At 47.7% G+C, this 21276-nt stretch overlaps 1 protein-coding gene across 2 annotated transcripts in view; it reads right to left on the bottom strand.

The window, feature by feature from the left end:
• Window positions 1-12075, bottom strand: part of PREX1 (phosphatidylinositol-3,4,5-trisphosphate dependent Rac exchange factor 1) — a 151499-nt gene extending 139424 nt beyond the window's left edge. For both annotated transcript variants that reach the window (XM_040437367.1, XM_040437365.1), the window contains exon 1: window positions 11418-12075. In XM_040437367.1, coding sequence (XP_040293301.1) covers window positions 11418-11564 — 147 coding nt within the window. In that variant the 5' untranslated portion in view covers window positions 11565-12075. The remainder of the gene's footprint in view (window positions 1-11417) is intronic.
• Between the last annotated feature and the right edge of the window lie 9201 nt (window positions 12076-21276).

Consider the following 21276-nt stretch of genomic DNA (forward strand, 5'->3'; position numbering starts at 1 on the left):
TCACCCATGCGTCAGATCATTTGGTCACATGATGCATGGGTGACATGCCTAAAAAGGGACATTGAAGCAGGGTGACCTGGTACCTGCACAGCCAGCGGGGCAGAGATGGAGCCAGAACCTAACGGTGGGGATCGGTAAGTATGATTAACTTCACATGTCCAGACAGACTAGGGGTCTGTAGAAAACATCCCCAGGAGTGAACAACCCCTTTAAGACTGCCCAGTGCACAACTATCAGTGACTAATCGCTATCTATGTATACCGATGTATACAGAGATTGCCATCAGGCAGCCCCCGTGTACAACTGAAGTCAGAAAAAGCAGATATTTAAAATGTACAAATTACATGTTTCACTGATTCTTTACTGACAAAATAATATATCAAACTGCTCAGTTCCTCCTGCTCTATAACATGCTGCCTGCAGACTGTACTGCATTTCATGGTGACAGGTTCTCTTTAAGAAAGAGGTCAGAGAACAACAGCAACCCCTGTGCAGATAATGCAATGTCACACAAAAAAGGACTAGAAACCAGTCTATGAGAAGAAGTAAGATCAGCACCCAGGTTTGCCCCTGGCTGGTATACCACTGGCCTGGATGGTATTACCTGCAGGAAGCCAGTGCCAGTATTAATTTGTATAGGCTTCCTTATTTGCAAGTAAGTTTCAGTAGCCAAGGAGATATGTGATACCTTCTTGATACTAGCAGCCTGAGATACTCCAGGTTGAAGCAGCCCCCCCTCAGCCGGCTGAGATCTCAGCCAGCATGGAGGAGGAGGAGGAGAGGGAGGGCTAGTGGGGTAAGTGCTAACAGGCTGCAGGGAGAGGAGGACAGGTATGGATGCTCCTTTCCCTGTGTAAATATACATGACCTCAGGGAAGGGGTAAGGCTGGGTTCACATTAGCGGTTTTATTCCATTACTAGAGCAGAACAACAAAAATAACGGAGCATTTCTGTCAAATGATGGAAAGAAATGCCACCTGGTGAACCCCATTGGCAGTGGGATCTGGTTTACATTAGAAATCACCGGCTATTTTGTCCCGTACTTTTGACAGAATCTTTGACTGAGGCCTCCAATGCATGTGAATGAAGCCTCCCTAGTGCATGTTATCAAGCCCCCCCACAAGCAATCAAAAGCATGCTTTAGACGGGTCGATGGAGCCAGCTGCATTTACAAGCAGCAATCTCCTTCACAGTACGAGGACGAGGAATCTCTATAGCCATCGCTCATCCCCATACAGAATCATTGTTTCTGGGCAGCAGATCACTGTTTAGACAGCACGATCTGCTGGCCAGAAATGATGACTGATGGTGATTGCACGAACGACAGGATCACCCGATGAACGAGCGTTTTGCTCATTCATCGGGTGATCGGTGGCACATTCAGATGGCCAGATTATCAGTAAAGAGGGTTCAGTTATTGGTTTGTCTAATCCACCTTAACTGTCACATGAGGGTCTTTTTTCCCCAGAATAGCAGTGACTAGATGGGTGCTTGCTAATCTAATCACACCTCTGTGCCTAATTATGACACTTATTGACCCCACAAACAAGACTTTACCAGCGTTCGGATCACAGTGTCAAATTAGTCGCACCAAACATTTACATCACACACATAAACCTCAATAACGTTTACATTTACACGGTCCCTATTCTGTCCATACCCATGGCATCATACATGCAGAATGCTTTTTTTTGCTCCCAGAATTCCAGAGGAGCATGTATGGCCTATAAGTCTCCTCACACTGATTAAGGTGCTCTCGCCCTTGCTCGGACACAGGCCTCCTACCCAGTTAAGCCAGTACTCTCTGCTCTGCACTGATGAGGGGCACTCACCCCGAAACAGCTGTCTGCAGATGAGGGTCTGGCTTATTTAATATCCAAGTCATGTCTTAAAGGGACACTGACAGGCCCAATAAGCATATTTAGGTATATATATGATAGTACAGGTCTTATAAAGTGTATTAGAATCATCTAAGTATCCCCCCTGTCCACCTTATAAATACAGTAAAATGAAGTTTTATAACCTGCTTGAATCGTCTTCAATCTGCCCAAGGGGCAGCGTTTCATCTCCACTTGCGCCCAGCCAGCCTCGCCCCAACTGCCGTTTTAAAGCGCCGCCCAGCTCATCAATATTCACTTCGCTGGGCGGATACTCTGAAGCGCTGCTCTGAACTGTGCCCGGCGCATGCGCATAAAGCAGAGGCTGCATCGGCCTCTGAGATGCAGACTGTGCGCAGGCGCGATGTGATCCCGGCCAGTGAGGGTGCCGGGCGCATGCGCTGAAGATGAGCCGGAGGCCGATGCCCATAGGATTGTATTGGGCATGCGCTGGATCTTGCGTCGGGGACAGTAGTAGCCGCCCAGCGAAGTGAATATTGATGAGCTGGGCGGCGCTTCAAACGGCAGTTGTGGCGAGGCTGGCTGGGCGCAAGTGGAGATGAAACGCCGCCCCTTGGGCAGATTAAAGACGATTCAAGCAGGTTATAAAACTTCATTTTACTGTATTTATAAAGGTGGACAGGGGGGATACTTAGATGATTCTAATACACTTTATAAGACCTGTACTGTCATATATATACCTAAATATGCTTATTGGGCCTGTCAGTGTCCCTTTAAGGCTTATTTTAAGAGCTGAATATTGACTTATAGGATAGCTGCCTTACATCTGGTGGCATTAGAGGCAGAGCTTGTTAAGAGCTCATTTGCATTTCTTCCCTCCCAGAATGCTTTTCTTGCGATACCCGTTACTGCAGTAATAGCAACAGAGATTATCACTGGAGAGGAATATCTAATATACTTCTGACTGTTGGAGATCATTTTTAGCCGCATTTGGTTGTTTTGGTTTTTTTAAAAAAAGGAAAAAATTTAAAGTTTAAAAGAAATGCTATAAAACTCAGAGTATGATCAAACCATTGGTGTCAAATAACACCCATGTTTAAGCCACACACCCAAACCACAAGCCCCTTGTTTTCCCATGTAAACATGGCTAGTATTTTATTACTGGGAAAGGTGGCAAACCCACCAGCACCCACAGTCTATGAAGAGAAGTAGGACCTGTCTATGGAGCACTGGGCTATACAGCAGCAGTCCCTCTTACTTTTTGTTTGGGAGATCGTATCAATACTGTATGACTGGGTCTTCAGGATTCTGAGTGGATCACTGTTCCTTGTGGCTGAACCAGTCCGTCAGATTCACGATATATGTAAAGAAGAGATTTTGTCTGTCATAGTGTGAGGTTTTTACGGTTCCTCTCATCTAATACAATGCATCTTTAGAAGGAAGTCTATTCTCAGTGTCCTCATGTCACATACAGGAAGTCCTGAGAAGATCTCTCTTGGGCAAGAAAGGTTATTTCACCACAGTAGAGCATATTTCACTCAAAGGCAATTTAAGAGAAATCAACAATCTACGGGACGCAACCAAACGGTTCAGCTCCACTCATGTATAAAATGTTACCAAGTATGAGTGACCAAGATGACCTATACTGTGGAGGGCAGTAGATTACCAAGTGAGCACAATCTCCAAGCCTGGAAGGAGACCCATCTGGTCTTGGTGAAGGAATATACTTTATGCCTTTACATATTAATATAATCTACAAGAATTCAATACCAGGAGCTGACCCATCAGATGAGAAGAATCCATCTCAGAAAGCTCTAATGGGATTCTGGGAACCAGCTGGGTCCTAAGCTCCATGGACTGAGGTGGATGCACATATTGTCAGGCGTTTTAACCCTATAATCCAGATGATCTAAGTGCGTATGGAGAAATATCCCATCAGTAAACCCTGACAGTGACAGTGAGCTGCCTTATGTAGTGACAAGGTGACCATAGCACCCTGGCGCACTGACAAGGTGACCAAAGCACCTAAGGGGGTAACAAGTAACCATGGGGTGCAAACGCAAACCACCAGGTCCAGCTTCAGCAGTAGGTTCAAAAAATGTTGCATCTCTGCAATGCACACAGTTGTATCAGAACTCAGGATACAAAGACAATGCTTATAGTGATGTCACAGTTCAGGAATAATCTACTGTGATGTTACAGCACCTGGATTATACAAGAAGAGGTACAGGGATAATGTAAAGCCATGAAATCCTAACACATTAATAACACATATCAAAAGGTCAAAATGTGACATCATGCCAAAGGGAAAAAAACAAGCAATGATGACACACATAGGTATAATTCACACATGATATCCGAGCACAATAATAAGGCAAAAAGCAACATCACAGAGAAGTAATACAGCAGGGGTAAGGCTACTTTCACACTAGCGGCACGGACCTCCGGCAGGCTGTTCCGTCGGGTGAATAGCCTGTCGGATCCCGTCCTGCCGCTAGTGAACGTGTGCCCCCAGACTGCCGCTCTGTCCCCATTGACTATAATAGGGGCGGAGTTCTGGCGGAGGCACGGCAGCGCACGGCGAGAGGCTGCCGGAATAAATGTCGGACATATCGACAATGGGGACGGAGCGGCAGTCCGGGGGCACGCGTTCACTAGCGGCAGGACGGATCCGACAGGCTGTTCACCCGACGGCACAGCCTGCCGGAGGTCCGAGCCACTAGTGTGAAAGTAGCCTAAGGCCTCATGCACACGACCGTTGTTTTATTCCGTGTCCGTTGTTCAGTTTTTCGTGATTTTCTGCGGACCTATTGACTTTCAATGGGTCCGTTGAAAACTCGGCTAATGCACCATTTGTCATCCGAGTCTGTGATTCCAGTCCGTCAAAAAAATATAACCTGTCCTATTTTTTTCACGGGAAAACGGTTCGCGGACCCATTCAAGTCAATCGGACCGTGAAAAAACACGGAGGCACACAAGATTGTCATGCGCGTCCGTTTTTTTCCTATCATTTGCATGGCAAACTTGACTTTTTTTTACTTTCCTTCATGTCTGGTGATCCTCCAAAAATAAAGGAAGACACACGGAAACGGATCAACGGAACCCCATTTTGCGGAACGGAACACAACAACGGTCGTGTGCATGAGGCCTAAGGGTACTTTCACATTAGTGTTTTTCTTTTCCGGCATAGAGTTCCATCCTAGGGGCTCAATACCGGAAAAGAACTGATCAGTTTTATCCCCATGCATTTTGAATGTAGAGCAATCCGTTCAGGATGCATCAGGATATCTTCAGTTCAGCCTTTTTGACTGATCAGGACAGAGATAAAACCGCAGCATTGCCTGAATGAAAGCATTTTTTTCCATAAGAATGTATTAGTGCCGGATCTGGCATTCAAAATACCGATCAAAAAAATAAATGCCGGATCCGTTTTTCCGGATGACACGGAAAGACGTATCCGGTATTGCAATGCATTTTTCTGACTGATCAGGATCCTGATCAGTCTTACAAATGCCATCAGTTGGCATATGTTTTGCAGGATCTGGCAGGCAGTTCAACGGAACTGCTTGCCGGATCACTCTGCCGCAACTGTGAAAGTAGCCTTAGGCCTCTTTCACACTTGCGTTGTCCGGATCCGGCGTGTACTTCACTTGCCGGAATTACACTCCGGATCCGGAAAAACGCAAGTGTACTGAAAGCATTTGAAGACGGAACCGTCTTCCAAATGCTTTCAGTGTTACTATGGCACCCAGGACGCTATTAAAGTCCTGGTTGCCATAGTAGGAGCGGGGATCGGGGGAGCGGTATACTTACAGTCCGTGCGGCTCCCGGGGCGCTCCAGAATGACGTCAGAGCGCCCCATGCGCATGGATGACGTGATCCATGTGATCACATGATCCATGCGCTTGGGGCGCCCTGACGTCACTCTGGAGCGCCCGGGGAGCCGCACGGACGGTAAGTATGCTGCTCCCCCGCTCCCCGCTACACTTTACCATGGCTGCCAGGACTTTAGCGTCCCGGCAGCCATGGTAACCATTCAGAAAAAGCTAAATGTCTGCTCCGGCAATGCGCCGAAACGACGTTTAGCTTAAGGCCGGATCCGGATCAATGCCTTTCAATGGGCATTAATTCCGGATCCGGCCTTGCGGCAAGTGTTCCGGATTTTTGGCCGGAGCAAAAAGTGCAGCATGCTGCGGTATTTTCCCCGGCCAAAAAACGTTCCGTTCCGGAACTGAAGACATCCTGATGCATCCTGAACGGATTTCTCTCCATTCAGAATGCATGGGGATAATCCTGATCAGGATTCTTCCGGCATAGAGCCCCGACGACAGAACTCTATGCCGGAAGACAAGAACGCAGGTGTGAAAGAGCCCTTACCAAAGTAAAATTTAAAACAGGGCCGGATTCAATTTTCTACACCTCCTAACTGCATCTTACATCGGAGTGAAAATGGATCCTACTAGTTGTTGGGTCCTATATCAGCTATATCATGCCTACTACCCTGGTAGTTCCACCCTGACATACTGTGCCATATTAATACTTGCAACTCATACTGTGCGTCATGTTAGCACCAGTTAATAAAGTGATTGCTATACTATATAATATCCTGCATCTGTTCAGAGCTTCCTCGTGAACTGTTATAAGAGACCTCCTGCAATGGAGTATCCAACAAGAACTCAAATTCTCCTTAATTGCAGACCCTCAATATTGCAGCACTGCTGGGGTTAATAAAACGACACCCCAGCTGTAGCTGCATGAAGTGACAGATTACTCTGAATCCCTGGTGACCTCATGGTTCACAAATGGAGGAAACGCCGCATAATCCTGTGACAGTTTTTCTGTCTCTTTAATCCAGTTATGAACCCCCAAGAAAAGCTCTTAACACACTGGGGTCATTTACAAAGACCAGCATTTTATGGCAGTCTTTGTTCCCCCCTCAGTGCTGGAGGAGGATGCGCATAATTTATGACATGCGCCTAGTCATAAATTAGGCGTATTTACGGCAGTCTGTGTGCCTGGAGTGAGGAACTACTCAACTCCCTAAGGGCTCATGCACACGAAGTGAGGAACTACTCAACTCCCTAAGGGCTCATGCACACGACTGTATGTATTTTATGGTCTGCAAAAAACGGGTCCGCAAAAAAATACGGATAACGTCCGTGTGCATTCCATATTTTGCAGAACGGAACAGTTGGCCCCTAATAGAACAGTCCCATCCTTGTCCGTGATGCGGACAATAATAGGAAATGTTTTTTTTTTTTTGGGGTAACGGACATACAGAAATGGAATAACATTAGTTTTTTTTGCAGACCCATTGAAATGAATGTGGACTGTATGCGGGGGGAAAAAAAAAAAAAAACGGAACGGACACAGAAAGAAAATATGATCGTGTGCATGAGCCCTAACACTCAGATATGCACCGAAATATCTTGCATCACAACATCCCCCTATTCTGCCACACAGATCCCATCGAACGGAAAGAGGAAGATGCACCTGTATGCTCTAAAATCCTGCGGCCTCTTAAAAGCATGCACAGCATACAGGTATCAAGATGGAGCGCACACACCAGTTCTAGTTGCAGGAAGGAATACACACACACAGGGGTTCAGGTTGTATAAAAGGGTGACTTCACACACTGCGAATTTAGTGGCAGAAATTTCCACCGCTGAAAATCAGTTCCATTCACCTGGATGGGTCTTGTAGCTATCCACGGAGCATGCAGAAATCATTTGAATGGGGCTTGATTTTCAGGCATGGAAAATTCTGCAACAAAATCCGCAGAATGTGAAGGCATTCTAAGGCCCCTTTCACACCAACGAGTTTTCCCGCGCGGGTGAGATGCGTGACATGAACGCATAGCACCCACACTGAATCCTGACCCATTCATTTCAATGGGTCTGTGAACATCTGCGTTTTTTTCACGCATCAGTTCTGCGTTATGCAAAATTCAGCGTTTTTCACGCAGCCCTGGCCCCACAGAAGTGAATGGGGCTTCAGTAAAAAACGCATTGCATCCGCAAGCAAGTGCGGATGTAATGCGTTTTTCACTGATGGTTGCTAAGAGATGTTGTTTGTAGACCCTTTAGTTTTTTTGATCACTCACGTGAAAAACACATCAAAACGCATTGCACCCGTGCAGAAAAAACTGAACGCAATCGCAGACAAAACTGACTGAACTTGCTTGCAAAATGGTGCGAGTTTCACTGAACGCATCCGGAGCCAATCCGTCACGCTCGAAAGAGGCCTAATACATGCACACATGCCCAAATTTACAAATCCTATAGATGGCGTAAATTTGGATAGGCTGTCTAGACCTGCAGCAGATTGATCACAGGAGCTCAGGCTAGAGGATAAACCTGTTGCAAGGATAGACACTTTTCTCTATACCAACTATTGGTTGGCTTACTTTGGCTTGGCTTATGGATCTTTACGCCAGAATTGTGTTGCATATTAGGCTTTGCCCCCTTCGACAGGAAACTCTTCCCTTTTCTGGTAAGCCCCGCCCCTACTGAGCACGAGAGGAAAAAGTGTAGAAACCCTAGATGCGCCAATATGTGGCTCTTTTTAAACAGATTTTTGGTGCAAAGAGAAGAGTAAATCTGGACCACATGGTTCAGGTTGCAGGGTGGGTAACATACACAGTTCAAGTTATAGGGTAGATAACTTACACAGGGTTTGGGTTGTATGGTGGATAACAAAGACAGGGTTCAAGTTGTAGGGTCAATAACACACAGGGTTCAGGTTGTAGGGTGGATTACACACACAGAATTCAAGCTGTTGGGTTTATAACACACACACAGTTCATGTTGTACAGTGGATAACCCACACCAAGTGCAGGTTGTAGGGTGGATAACACACAGGGTTCAGGTTGTGAAAAGGATTCAGGTTGTAAAAAGGAAAAACACACAGAGTTCAGGTTCTAGAGTGGATAACCTAAACAGAGTTCAGGTTGTAGGGTGGACAACCCACATACAGGTTACAAAGAAAACCTCTCACCATGAAATGTAGGCAGCATGTTATAGAGCAGATGGAGCCGAGCAGATCGATCTATGGTTTTGTGGGAAAAGATTCTGTATAACTTGCAGTTTCTACATTAAAATCTCTGCTCTGTCTAAACTCAGTTGCCCGGATTATCTGAGTTTGACAGCCTTCCCTGTGTGAGTGTACATAAAAAGATAGCGGTGAATTAATGATCAGACCACCCACTTGGGCAACTGAATTCAGAAACAGCAGATATTTAAGTGTATAAAATACAAGTTTTGCTGAATCTGTCCCACCAAACTATATACCAATCCGCACTGTTCCTCCTGCTTTAGAACAAGCTGCCTGCAGACTGCACTGCAATTCATGGTTCTCTTTAAAGGTGTTTTCTTGAGATTTTGATACCTATCCTAGAAGTAAATGGGGCTGAGCGCAATACCACTCACATTCGCTATACAATGTACGGCGCTGTGCTTGGTAAGCACGAAATAGGCCGCGGCACTCACAGGAGCGCCGATGCCTTCTAAAAATAGATGATCAGAGGGGGTCCTGGGTGTCGAACCCCCACTGATAAGGTACTGATGACCTACCCCGAAGACCAATTTAAATTGTAGGGTGGCGTGCACAAAACAAGTTTCAGGTTGGAGTGTGGCACACACACACACACACACACACACAGAGGCTTCAGGTTGCAGTGCTGATAACACACACACTGGGTTCTGGTGGTACAGTGGATAACCCATATACAGGGTTCAAGTTGGAGGGTAGAGCAAAGACTCAGGGGTCAAGTGGAATGGTGGGGCGCACACACAAGCAGGGTTCATGTTGGAAGGTGGAACGCACACACAAACTGGGCTCGAGTTGAAGCATACACACACACTTGGTATCAGGTTGCAGGATGAAGCACAGTGATGTACCTAGGGTTCAAGACTAAGTTGTTTAAAGGAAACATACATAAAGTTAAAGTTGCTGAGTAGAGAACACACAGGATACAGGTTGTAGGGTGGAGCACACATATGGGGTTCAGGTAGTAGGGAGGAGCTCACACACCCACACAGTGTTCAGGTTGCAGGGTGGAGCACACAGTTCAAATTGTAAGATGGAGAATGTAAACACACAAAGTTCAGGTTGGACATACATGAGGTTCAGGTTGATAGGTGGAGCACACTCCCAGACAGATTTCAAGTTGGTGGGTGGAGCACACACACAGTCAGGCTTCAGGCTGGGGAGCAGGGCACACAGTCAGGCTTCAGGCTGGGGAGCAGGGCACACAGTCAGGCTTCAGGCTGGGGAGCAGGGCACACAGTCAGGCTTCAGGCTGGGGAGCAGGGCACACAGTCAGGCTTCAGGCTGGGGAGCAGGGCACACAGTCAGGCTTCAGGCTGGGGAGCAGGGCACACAGTCAGGCTTCAGGCTGGGGAGCAGGGCACACAGTCAGGCTTCAGGCTGGGGAGCAGGGCACACAGTCAGGCTTCAGGCTGGGGAGCAGGGCACACAGTCAGGCTTCAGGCTGGGGAGCAGGGCACACAGTCAGGCTTCAGGCTGGGGAGCAGGGCACACAGTCAGGCTTCAGGCTGGGGAGCAGGGCACACAGTCAGGCTTCAGGCTGGGGAGCAGGGCACACAGTCAGGCTTCAGGCTGGGGAGCAGGGCACACAGTCAGGCTTCAGGCTGGGGAGCAGGGCACACAGTCAGGCTTCAGGCTGGGGAGCAGGGCACACAGTCAGGCTTCAGGCTGGGGAGCAGGGCACACAGTCAGGCTTCAGGCTGGGGAGCAGGGCACACAGTCAGGCTTCAGGCTGGGGAGCAGGGCACACAGTCAGGCTTCAGGCTGGGGAGCAGGGCACACAGTCAGGCTTCAGGCTGGGGAGCAGGGCACACAGTCAGGCTTCAGGCTGGGGAGCAGGGCACACAGTCAGGCTTCAGGCTGGGGAGCAGGGCACACAGTCAGGCTTCAGGCTGGGGAGCAGGGCACACAGTCAGGCTTCAGGCTGGGGAGCAGGGCACACAGTCAGGCTTCAGGCTGGGGAGCAGGGCACACAGTCAGGCTTCAGGCTGGGGAGCAGGGCACACAGTCAGGCTTCAGGCTGGGGAGCAGGGCACACAGTCAGGCTTCAGGCTGGGGAGCAGGGCACACAGTCAGGCTTCAGGCTGGGGAGCAGGGCACACAGTCAGGCTTCAGGCTGGGGAGCAGGGCACACAGTCAGGCTTCAGGCTGGGGAGCAGGGCACACAGTCAGGCTTCAGGCTGGGGAGCAGGGCACACAGTCAGGCTTCAGGCTGGGGAGCAGGGCACACAGTCAGGCTTCAGGCTGGGGAGCAGGGCACACAGTCAGGCTTCAGGCTGGGGAGCAGGGCACACAGTCAGGCTTCAGGCTGGGGAGCAGGGCACACAGTCAGGCTTCAGGCTGGGGAGCAGGGCACACAGTCAGGCTTCAGGCTGGGGAGCAGGGCACACAGTCAGGCTTCAGGCTGGGGAGCAGGGCACACAGTCAGGCTTCAGGCTGGGGAGCAGGGCACACAGTCAGGCTTCAGGCTGGGGAGCAGGGCACACAGTCAGGCTAAATAAAACTACACACAGGCCATGTGCCGCCACTCACCGACTGCAGAAAGCGCAGGGTCCCCACGTAGTCCCGCTCCGTGCTAAGGATCTCATTGAGGACGCACAGCCGGAGCCGGAGCTGCCGCTCGAAGTCCTTGTTGCTGCTGCTGTTGCCCGCGTTGCTCTCCTGCTCCTCGGCTTCCATGTCCGATAATGACCCGGGCTCGGGATGCACCGCGCTCAGTGCTGCCCCTGCACGGTTGCACGGCTCAGGGCGCTCTCCACAGGAGGGACCGGGGGAAGCATCGTCCGCTGCTCAGTGCGGGCTCTGCGCGTCCAGCTGGAGGCTTTGGGGGGAAAGTTTATAGCGATGTCGGAGTCGTGCACTGCTGACGAAGTGCCCCCCAGTAATGCCCCCTGCAGCCGGGCTCCCCTCCCTGTCGCGGCTGCCAGGTGCTGCTGCCAGCTTCTCCGCTGCTGCTGCCAGGCTCTCGAAGCCTCCTCTGTGCTGCTGGGAGCGTCTTGTGCTCGGGCACAGGATGGGGGAGGGTGGAGGTGCGCTCCAAGTCTCAGCCTATTGTCGCCAGCGGCTCCGCTGCACTGTGTCCCCGCGTTTCCTATGGCACAGGGGGCAGCAATGGGGAGCTGTGGGTCCGGCACAGTGTAGACAGGACTGGGGGCTGCGCCCCTCCTGACGGAGCTGCTGCTGCACAATTCGCAGCCGCCGCTCTGTGATCTGTATGGTCACCCCGCACCACACCCAGGAGATCCAGGCCACGCCCCTTTCACCCTGCACCCCAATGTATCAGCACCCATGCTCCCCTTTGTCAACCAGGCCAGCGCTGGTTATTTGATTATTGGGGTACACCTGTGAGCAGCAGACACTTCCACATACAATCCCATCGAACGACTTTTGGGCAGGAGCTCACTTTTCTATGCTTTGTCTAGGGGCCCTTCACTTTCTCACCATTAACGCCTTGTTTATGATCCGGGATTATGGACCCAAAAAGGTTTGGTAATGTTTTGTAGCCGATTTCTGGATTATAGACGATGTAGGGAATGTTCTGCCCCCTGCTGCTGGCTCACTAACACTGCAAGTGGAAACAAGGACATGTTCTATAAACTTATCAAGCCGCAGAAATGGGCGCCCCTCACCCCCACATCTGGACAGGGAGGATCAGGGCAATCCCAGTATGCCACCGACCACCATCAGACAAGCAAAACGCAGATGGTGCTACCGACAAACAGCGAATCTGAGCGGTGAAGAGCAATGGCAGTACCAATGGCTCTTCCCCATAGGGTGGTAGTGACTGCGGCATGTAAAGGCAAAGATCATCTCTACTGAAGGCTCAGGCAAGGATAGTTCAATCTCATTGCCTGTGCGTCAGCCGGTGTAAAGAGGCCATAACGAATATCACAGCGTTCTGCTATATTCAGGGTGCTTGGAGAAGGTCACTATCCAAGATATCTGCTAGACTTCTATTTACTGAAAGGTTGGATGAAATCCTCTTCTGCAGACCATCTAATTGTCCAAAATGTCACACCATGGGGTCGATGTCACAGAGCTCTAGGTGGAATACATGTGATTCTGTGTATGAGCCGATGTTCCTTGTAGATTTCCAGTCGATATCCACATCTGGACGGCCAGTGACAGCTGGTTACACGTACAGATTTCAAGTTAATACAGTGGTCCCTCAAGATACAATCTGAATTGGTTCCAGGACGACCATTGTATGTTGAGACCACTGTTACCTGAGTAATTGGTTCCAAAGCCCCAAAATGTCATCCAAGATGAGAGCAAATGAAGATTTAAGAAAAATAAGCAGATAACTAAGACAGATAACACACATCCTTACATATAACAATCAGGAATATCTGCTATCTACTAGCACCATATCCAGCTATTTTACCAGAGAAGTGGCCTTGATTGGTTGGTTCTGAGTCTGAGACATTGTATGTGGAGTCTGATTTCACCTTACGATGGGTCAGAAAACACCATTGGATGTTGAAAATATTGTATCCTGAGGCCATTGTATTTTGAGAGTCCACTGTATTGGCATTGGGGCAGTCACTGGAGTTGGTCAGTCATACACAGATTACTGGTCAATATTGGTAATCGGGCAGTCACTGGAGTTGGTCGGTCATACACCGATTACTGGTCAATATTGGTATCCGGGCAGTCACTGGAGTTGGTCGGTCATACACAGATTACTGGTCAATATTGGTATCCGGGCAGTCACTGGAGTTGGTCGGTCATACACAGATTACTGGTCAATATTGGTATCCGGGCAGTCACTGGAGTTGGTCGGTCATACACAGATTACTGGTCAATATTGGTATCCGGGCAATCACTAGAGTTGGTCGGTCATACACAGATTACTGGACAATATTGGTATCCGGGCAGTCACTGGAGTTGGTCGGTCATACACAGATTACTGGACAATATTGGTGTCCGGGCAGTCACTGGAGTTGGTCGGTCATACACAGATTACTGGTCAATATTGGTATCCGGGCAGTCACCGGAGTTGGTCGGTCATACACAGATTACTGGTCAATATTGGTATCCGGGCAGTCACTGGAGTTGGTCGGTCATACACAGATTACTGGTCAATATTGGTATCCGGGCAATCACTAGAGTTGGTCGGTCATACACAGATTACTGGACAATATTGGTATCCGGGCAGTCACTGGAGTTGGTCGGTCATACACAGATTACTGGACAATATTGGTATCCGGGCAATCACTAGAGTTGGTCGGTCATACACAGATTACTGGTCAATATTGGTGTCCGGGCAGTCACTGGAGTTGGTCGGTCATACACAGATTACTGGACAATATTGGTGTCCGGGCAGTCACTGGAGTTGGTCGGTCATACACAGATTACTGGACAATATTGGTGTCCGGGCAGTCACTGGAGTTGGTCGGTCATACACAGATTACTGGTCAAGATCTGCCCCCCGATGGTCGGTTACATGCACAGATTTTCCGTCATTATCTGCATATGGATGGTCTCCTGAGAGGTCAGTTAAAGCGCACCTACACTTTCAGACAGCTCTGAAGAATTACTGTTTGATCGGGGTTGTGTTTTCTGTATTAATCTTCCATCAGAGGAGCGGAAAGAACAAATCCGTTAAACTGCATGATGCATACATACGGAAGACCTTCCATTTCTGGCATCTACCATTGGCTTCAGTCACTGACAGCAAGCTCCTTCATGTCATGTTTCCAATTATTTTTCATTGGGAACAAAAAGCAGCAAATTGCACTTTTTCTCCCATGACAAATGATGGAAACCCAATGGTACGGACACAAACGGAGCACAGCTCATGCTAAAAAGAACCCAAATGATTGGGAGTTAAGACAGTCATTTTTCTCCATTTTTCTGTTCCTCTGATGGAACAAAAATCCAGAAAAGACCAGGCTGATATAAACGAGCTCTAGGCTGTCACATTCCATCTGCCATTATAGTACTTGTATATGGAATTTGTAGCAGCTACCCTCCTGTAGGCTCCATCTCTAAGGGTTCTTTCACATGAGCGAGTTTTCCGTCTGGATGCAATGCGTGTAGTGTGAACGCGTACTGAATCCTGACACGTTTTTCCACCTATCAGCATGTTCTATATTGTGCATTTTTCACACATCTCTGGCCCCATAGAAATCAATGGGGATGCAATCTGGATGCAATGCGTTTTTCACTGATCGTTGCTAGGAGATGTAGATTGTTATTCTTCAGAAAATAAAATGATTTAACTTGTGTGCAACACCATCCGTTTTTCCCTGAACGATCCTGACACAATGTGTATCGCTCGTGTGAAAGAGGTCTAAATTCTCTAGTACCTGAGCTGGTGGGAGAAGTGGCCATGCCAGCGTACTGGCAGTTCAGGTCCCATGCACTGACAAGGCAGATATATGGGGGGATGGGTGAGTGATTTATCAAACTGGTGTAAAGTAGAACTGGCTTAGTTGCCCATAGCAACCAATCGGATTTCACCTTTCATTTTCCAAAGAGCTGTGAAAAATGAAAGGTGGAATCTGATTGGTTGCCATGGGCAACTAAGCCAGTTCTACTTTACACCAGTTTGAACAATCTCCCATACAGTCTGTATAATCACACTGGTAATCGTCAATCTAAAACCTCTGCACGAGCCCTGAAGTTGTTCAAACTGTTAGGCCCCTTGCAGACGAGCGTGAGCGGATTAGCTCCTGATGCGTTGAGGATGCGTTCAGTGAAAAATGCGCGATTTCACAAGCAAGTCCATTCAGTTTTGCCTGCGATTCCGTTCAGTTTTTATTGCGCGGGTGCAATGCGATTTAGGGTCTATTCACACGTCCGTAGTGTATTGCGGATCCACAATACACCCGGCCGGCACCCCCATAGAACTGCCTATGACTCCGTGCGCTCCTGCTGTCAGCAGGAATCCAGGCCGTGTTACCACGCATTCGGCCTAAGAATGAGGGATCACTATTGCCACCGCTCGTCCTCATATAGATGTATTATTTCTGGGCAGCGGAGTGCTGTTTAGATACCATGATCTGCTGGTATCCGCATGAATGATTGTTTAACCCCATGAACGAGCATTTCACTCATTGGGTGATCTGCGGCACTTTTACACAGACAGATTATCGTCAACAAGCATTCTTAGGAAAAATAATCTGCCCAAAAATCGGGTAGTGTAAATCCATTTTAAGTGTATGGTGTGATCATCAAATTGTGGCTAATCATTCTCCACTTTGCCCTAAGACATTTTGTATTATACTACTTGGTGGTTTGTTTGTAACGCTACTTTCACACTGGCGTTTTGGCCTTCCGTTTCTGAGATCCGTTCAGGGCTCTCACAAGCGGTCCAAAACTGAACAGTTTTGCCCTAATGCATTCTGAATGGAAAAGGATCCGCTCAGAATGCATCATTTTGCCTCTGTTCCGTCTCCATTCCGCTCTGGAGGCGGACACCAGAATGCTGCCTGCCGAGCCAAACGGATCAGTCCTGACACACAATGGAAGTCAATGGGGACGGATCCGTATGTAATGGCTCAGCTTGAGGCGGATCCGTCTCAAAACGTTTTGTTCACTAAGTATGCTCAAGAATTGTCCACACCACGACGGTCCACCTCCCCCTCAAAGTTTCAGCAATTATAGGTTTGTTTTTTTGTTTTTTTTTTGGTATTTATATATACATAGTTATTTTTTCATAGTAATAAAAAAAAATTTTTGTTTACTTGACTGTGTTTGTGCTTTTTGTCCAGTACAGGGGATCAGCAACCTTGGGCACTCCAGCTGGGGTGAAAGTAAAACTCCCATCGGCTCACTACTCTGCGTTTTTTATAACTGCCCTTGGGTCTTTTAGTTTCAAAACGGCAGTAGTGTCAAAGGTGGCTGAACCCTGAACATGTCATGTGCACGATCAATAATGGGCTATCTTTTAGCTCCTTATTGACCGTATTCCCTCCGATTGGCACATGAACAAGCAAATGCTTGTTCATTGGTCAATCTTGTGCCCTTTCACATGAGCACTTGTCCGAGTCACGGTCCATGTGAATCAGCATCATCATGAATTCATTAACTACAGAGCGCTAAATTTAAATTTCTCTCTTTAGTTAATGCTTTCCAGATGACGCTCTCTCATAACTAGCGCGATTAGCACAAGGGACATGCTGCCGTTAAAGGTGTTGTCCGGGTTTCAGAGCTGAAGCCGGACATACACAGAATTGCACCCGGGCAGTCGCCCTGATGTCAGCAACGGAGTAATTCAAGCTCCAATCTCCTCCCTTGCCCTGCGCAGGATCGGTCAGGGCAAGGGCTTACAATAACACACTTCTAGGTGGAGAATTCCGCCAAACAGTGTGTTTTGTGATGTCACCGGCTCTAATGGGCAGGCTTTAGTGCTACCCTAGCCGTTTTAAGGGCGCAAGCCTCCACCTTGCAACACAATGGAGACCTCAGTACGTCACTGAATCTCCATAAAATGCCTCTTCCCTGCGCTATTCAGATGAGCTTAGTGGGGAAGTCTGGGTGAAAATATGGGTATGTCTGGGTTCAGCTCTGAACACGGATAACCCCTTTAACAAGCATTATTTCTCATGACAAGGCAGATTGTGTGAAGTTGTCAAACAACAAAAACACAATTGTGCCTTGCAATATTGAGGAAGGACCAAAAGCTTAAAAAGGGTTGTCTCACCAAAGACGATAGGAGCATATCGCTAGGATATGCCAACATTGACTTATAGTTTATAGTTGCGTACCAGCGCATGTACACGCACCTATATCAAGAACATGAAAGTGCTGGCACATCATCCCCTCCCTTGCTTTTCTATGGGTCCTCCAAAAACAGCCGTGCGCTGGATAGGCTGTTTCTATCGGGCCTATAAAAGTGAATGGGAGCACTGGACGGTCATGTGCGGTGCACTCCAATTCACTTTCATGGAGAAAACGCTTGGTGGTGGACGGACCGGACTCCTCCAGCACACTTACTGCCCATGTCACCGATATAGGTGCGAGTCCCAGCATTGGGACCCACAACTATAAGGAGGGAATATCCTAGCAAAGTGCACCTAATGTCTCAGAGGAGACACCCCCCTTAATAACCATATGTGTGGCTACTACCCTTCACATTAATTTCACAAAAGCTAAAAAGCCACCCAGGAGGATCTGGACCGTGTGCATGTTCACAAGAGTGATGCTGCAACATGAACCATGCACAAAATCCAGACATCGAGGGTTGCATTAGCTTGTGTGAAAAAAAATATATATATATCACCAGTGTAGCAGAAGCATTCTTGGGGCTGATTAAAAAAGAAGAAGACACAGGGTGTATAAAATTATTTTTTTTATTTAATAGAAGATCAAACAGTTTAACAATTAAACAACATTATCCTACCAACTCACTCTGCCCGCTTCAGAAACAAAAAAATCTGCGAAACTGTCCTTCATTCGGGCCATGGCAAGGGTTAAACGGTGCCCCAGATGTTGCATCCTGGTGAGTGTGCAATCAACCTCTTGCGGGTCCAGGCGCAGTGGTTTCTCCGATAAAAGATAGTTATGTAGAACTACACAAGCTTTAACTACATCGTCTATGGTTTCAATCTTCAGATTTATCGCTTTGGTGAGAATACGCCATTTGGCAACTAAAACGCCAAAGGCGCACTCAACCAGTCGTCTAGCTCGTGTCAGTCTATAGTTAAACACGCGCTGTGTAGTGTTCAAGTCACGGCTAGAGTACGGCTTGATGAGGTTCTCGCACATTTGGAACGCTGTGTCCCCTACTACCAAAAATGGCAATGGAGGTCCATCAGTACCTGGCAAAGGTCTCGGAGGTGGCAATCCAAACTCCTTTGAATACAGGAGGCGTCCCATTGCTGAGTTTTTGAAGGCCATGGAGTAATTTGTTACTCAGTTCTTTTCCGGTAATGAGCCCCTAGGACGCAACTCAATGCCGGAAAAGAATAACGCTAGTGTGAAAGTACCCTTAAACATCACTTACCACTTTTCTGACCAAGCCTCCAATCTATCCAGATCCATCTGTAGCGGTATACTGTCCTTTTCTGTGTTAATTACTTTAGACAGTTTAGCATTGTCAGCAAAAAGTAATATATTACTGTGTAAACCCTCTACAAGATCATTAATAAATATATACAGTAGGAAAGAATAGGGCCCAGTACTGACCCCTGTGGTACCCACTAGTGACAATGACCCAATCTGAGTATGTACCATTATAACCACCCTCTGCGTTCTATCACTGAGCCAGTTACTTACCACATACTGTACACACATTTTGCCCCAGTCCAAGCATTCCTAATTTATGTTCCTTTTATGTCGCACAGTATCAAATGCTTTGGAGAAGTTAAAGGGAACCTGTCACCGGGATTTTGTGTATAGAGCTGAGGACATGGGTTGCTAGATGGCCGCTAGCACATCCGCAATACCCAGTCCCCATAGCTCTGTGTCCTTTTATTGTGTAAAAAAAACCGATTTGATACATATGCAAATGAACCTGAGATGAGTCCTGTACGTGAGATGAGCCAGGGACAGGACTCATCTTAGGTTAATTTGCATATGCATCAAATCGTTTTTTTTACACAATAAAAGCACACAGAGCTATGGGGACTGGGTATTGCGGATGTGCTAGCGGCCATCTAGCAACCCATGTCCTCAGCTCTACACACAAAATGCCGGTGACAGGTTCCTGTTAAGATATACGACATCCATTGACTCACCCCAATCTGGTTCTAGAACTTACCTCCTCATAGAAACTGATTAGTTTGACAGGAACGATCCCTCATAAATGTATGTGGATATTGTGTTACACACTTCATTCAGATACTCAAGGAAAGCATCTCTTAGAAAACTTTTAAACAGTTTACCTACAACAAATATTAGACTTACCAGTCTATAGTTTCCGGGCTCTGTTTTTGACCATTGTTTGAATATTGGCACCATATTTACTAAGCGCCAATCCTGTGAAACAGACCCTTTCATTATAGAGTCCTTTAATATCAGAAATAAGGGTTTATTACAATTCTCTTAAAATACAGGGGGGTGTGCCAACTGAACCCAGTGATTTGTCTATTTTAATCTCTTTAAGATGCCGCTGCACTTCTTCTTCAGTCAGACAGGCCACTTTTAATGGGGATTTTGTTTTGATACTCTGCATTTCATCTGACATTTCATTTTCCTCAGTGAATACAGTGGAGAAAAAAATATTTAATACATTCGCTTTCTCCTCATTGCTCTCTACAACTCTTCGCATCTGTCAGCAAATTTGTACCTATGAAACTAGCTGAATTGTTACATGTGCACTTGGCAGCTGAAGGCATCTGTACTGGTCCCGTGTTCATATGTGCCCGCACTGGCGCTCCCTTTTCACTTTGATTGACAGGGCCAGGCGTGATGATGTTTTCACCCTGGCCCTGTCAATCAAAGTGGAGAAGGGGCGACAGTTGCAGAGAGAGCAGAGCCTCTAGGTATAGTGTCAATGCTCCCGTTGCTCCTAGAGGCTCATTTGCATATATTAAAACTTAATATTTCTCAGTAATGCGGGCACATATGAACACGGGACCAACACAGATGCCTTCAGCTGCCAAGCACACATGTAACAGGTCAGCCAGTTTCAGAAGTACAAATCTGCTCACAGATGCTCTTTAATCGGCCAGCACTTTCAGGCTTGAACTTTTTATATACCGTATTTTTCGCCCCATAAGACGCACTCCCCCCCCCCCCCCAAAAAAAAAAGTGGGGGGAAAATAGCAGTGCGTCTTATGGGGCGAATGCTGCATTTTTCCGAATTTTCAATGATACGCCGCGCCGCTATGCCGCGCCGCGGGTGTATCAGCTGAGAGGGAGGAGGGGCTTGGGCCTGCATCTGCTTTTATAATGACAGCGGGGCCCGTGCAGTGATTGCCGGCATCTTATTCTACTACACGGGCCCCGCTCACTGTATATAATCTTATCTATATTTGTAGGCATTGTTAATATAGTTCAGGGTAATCAGCGCCTGTATACTTACAAGCGCTCGTAGCAGAGAGGAGAGAGGAGGCAGGCTGGGAGGACAGGCGCTGGCAGCGTGAGTCACTACGCCACGCGCCTGCGCCGCCCACTTTATGAATGAAGCAGGTGGCGTGGGCGCATGACATAGTGACTCACGCTGCCAGCGCCCGTCCTCCCGGCCTGCCTCCTCTCTCCTCTCTTCTACGAGCGCTTGTAAGTACGGTATACAGGCGCTGATTACCCTGAACTTTTATATATATACTTTTATATATATTTTATATATTAACAATGCCTACAATTATAGATAAGATTATATACAGTGAGCGGTGCCCGTGTAGTAGAATAAAGTCACTGCATGGGCCCCGCTGTCATTATAAAACCAGATGCGACCCCCACCCCCTGTATTGGGAGTCATTCACACCGTAGGGACACTATT

The sequence above is a fragment of the Bufo bufo genome, chromosome 6 (genome assembly GCF_905171765.1).
Source record: "Bufo bufo chromosome 6, aBufBuf1.1, whole genome shotgun sequence".
In the NCBI taxonomy this organism is placed as follows: Eukaryota; Metazoa; Chordata; class Amphibia; order Anura; family Bufonidae; genus Bufo; species Bufo bufo.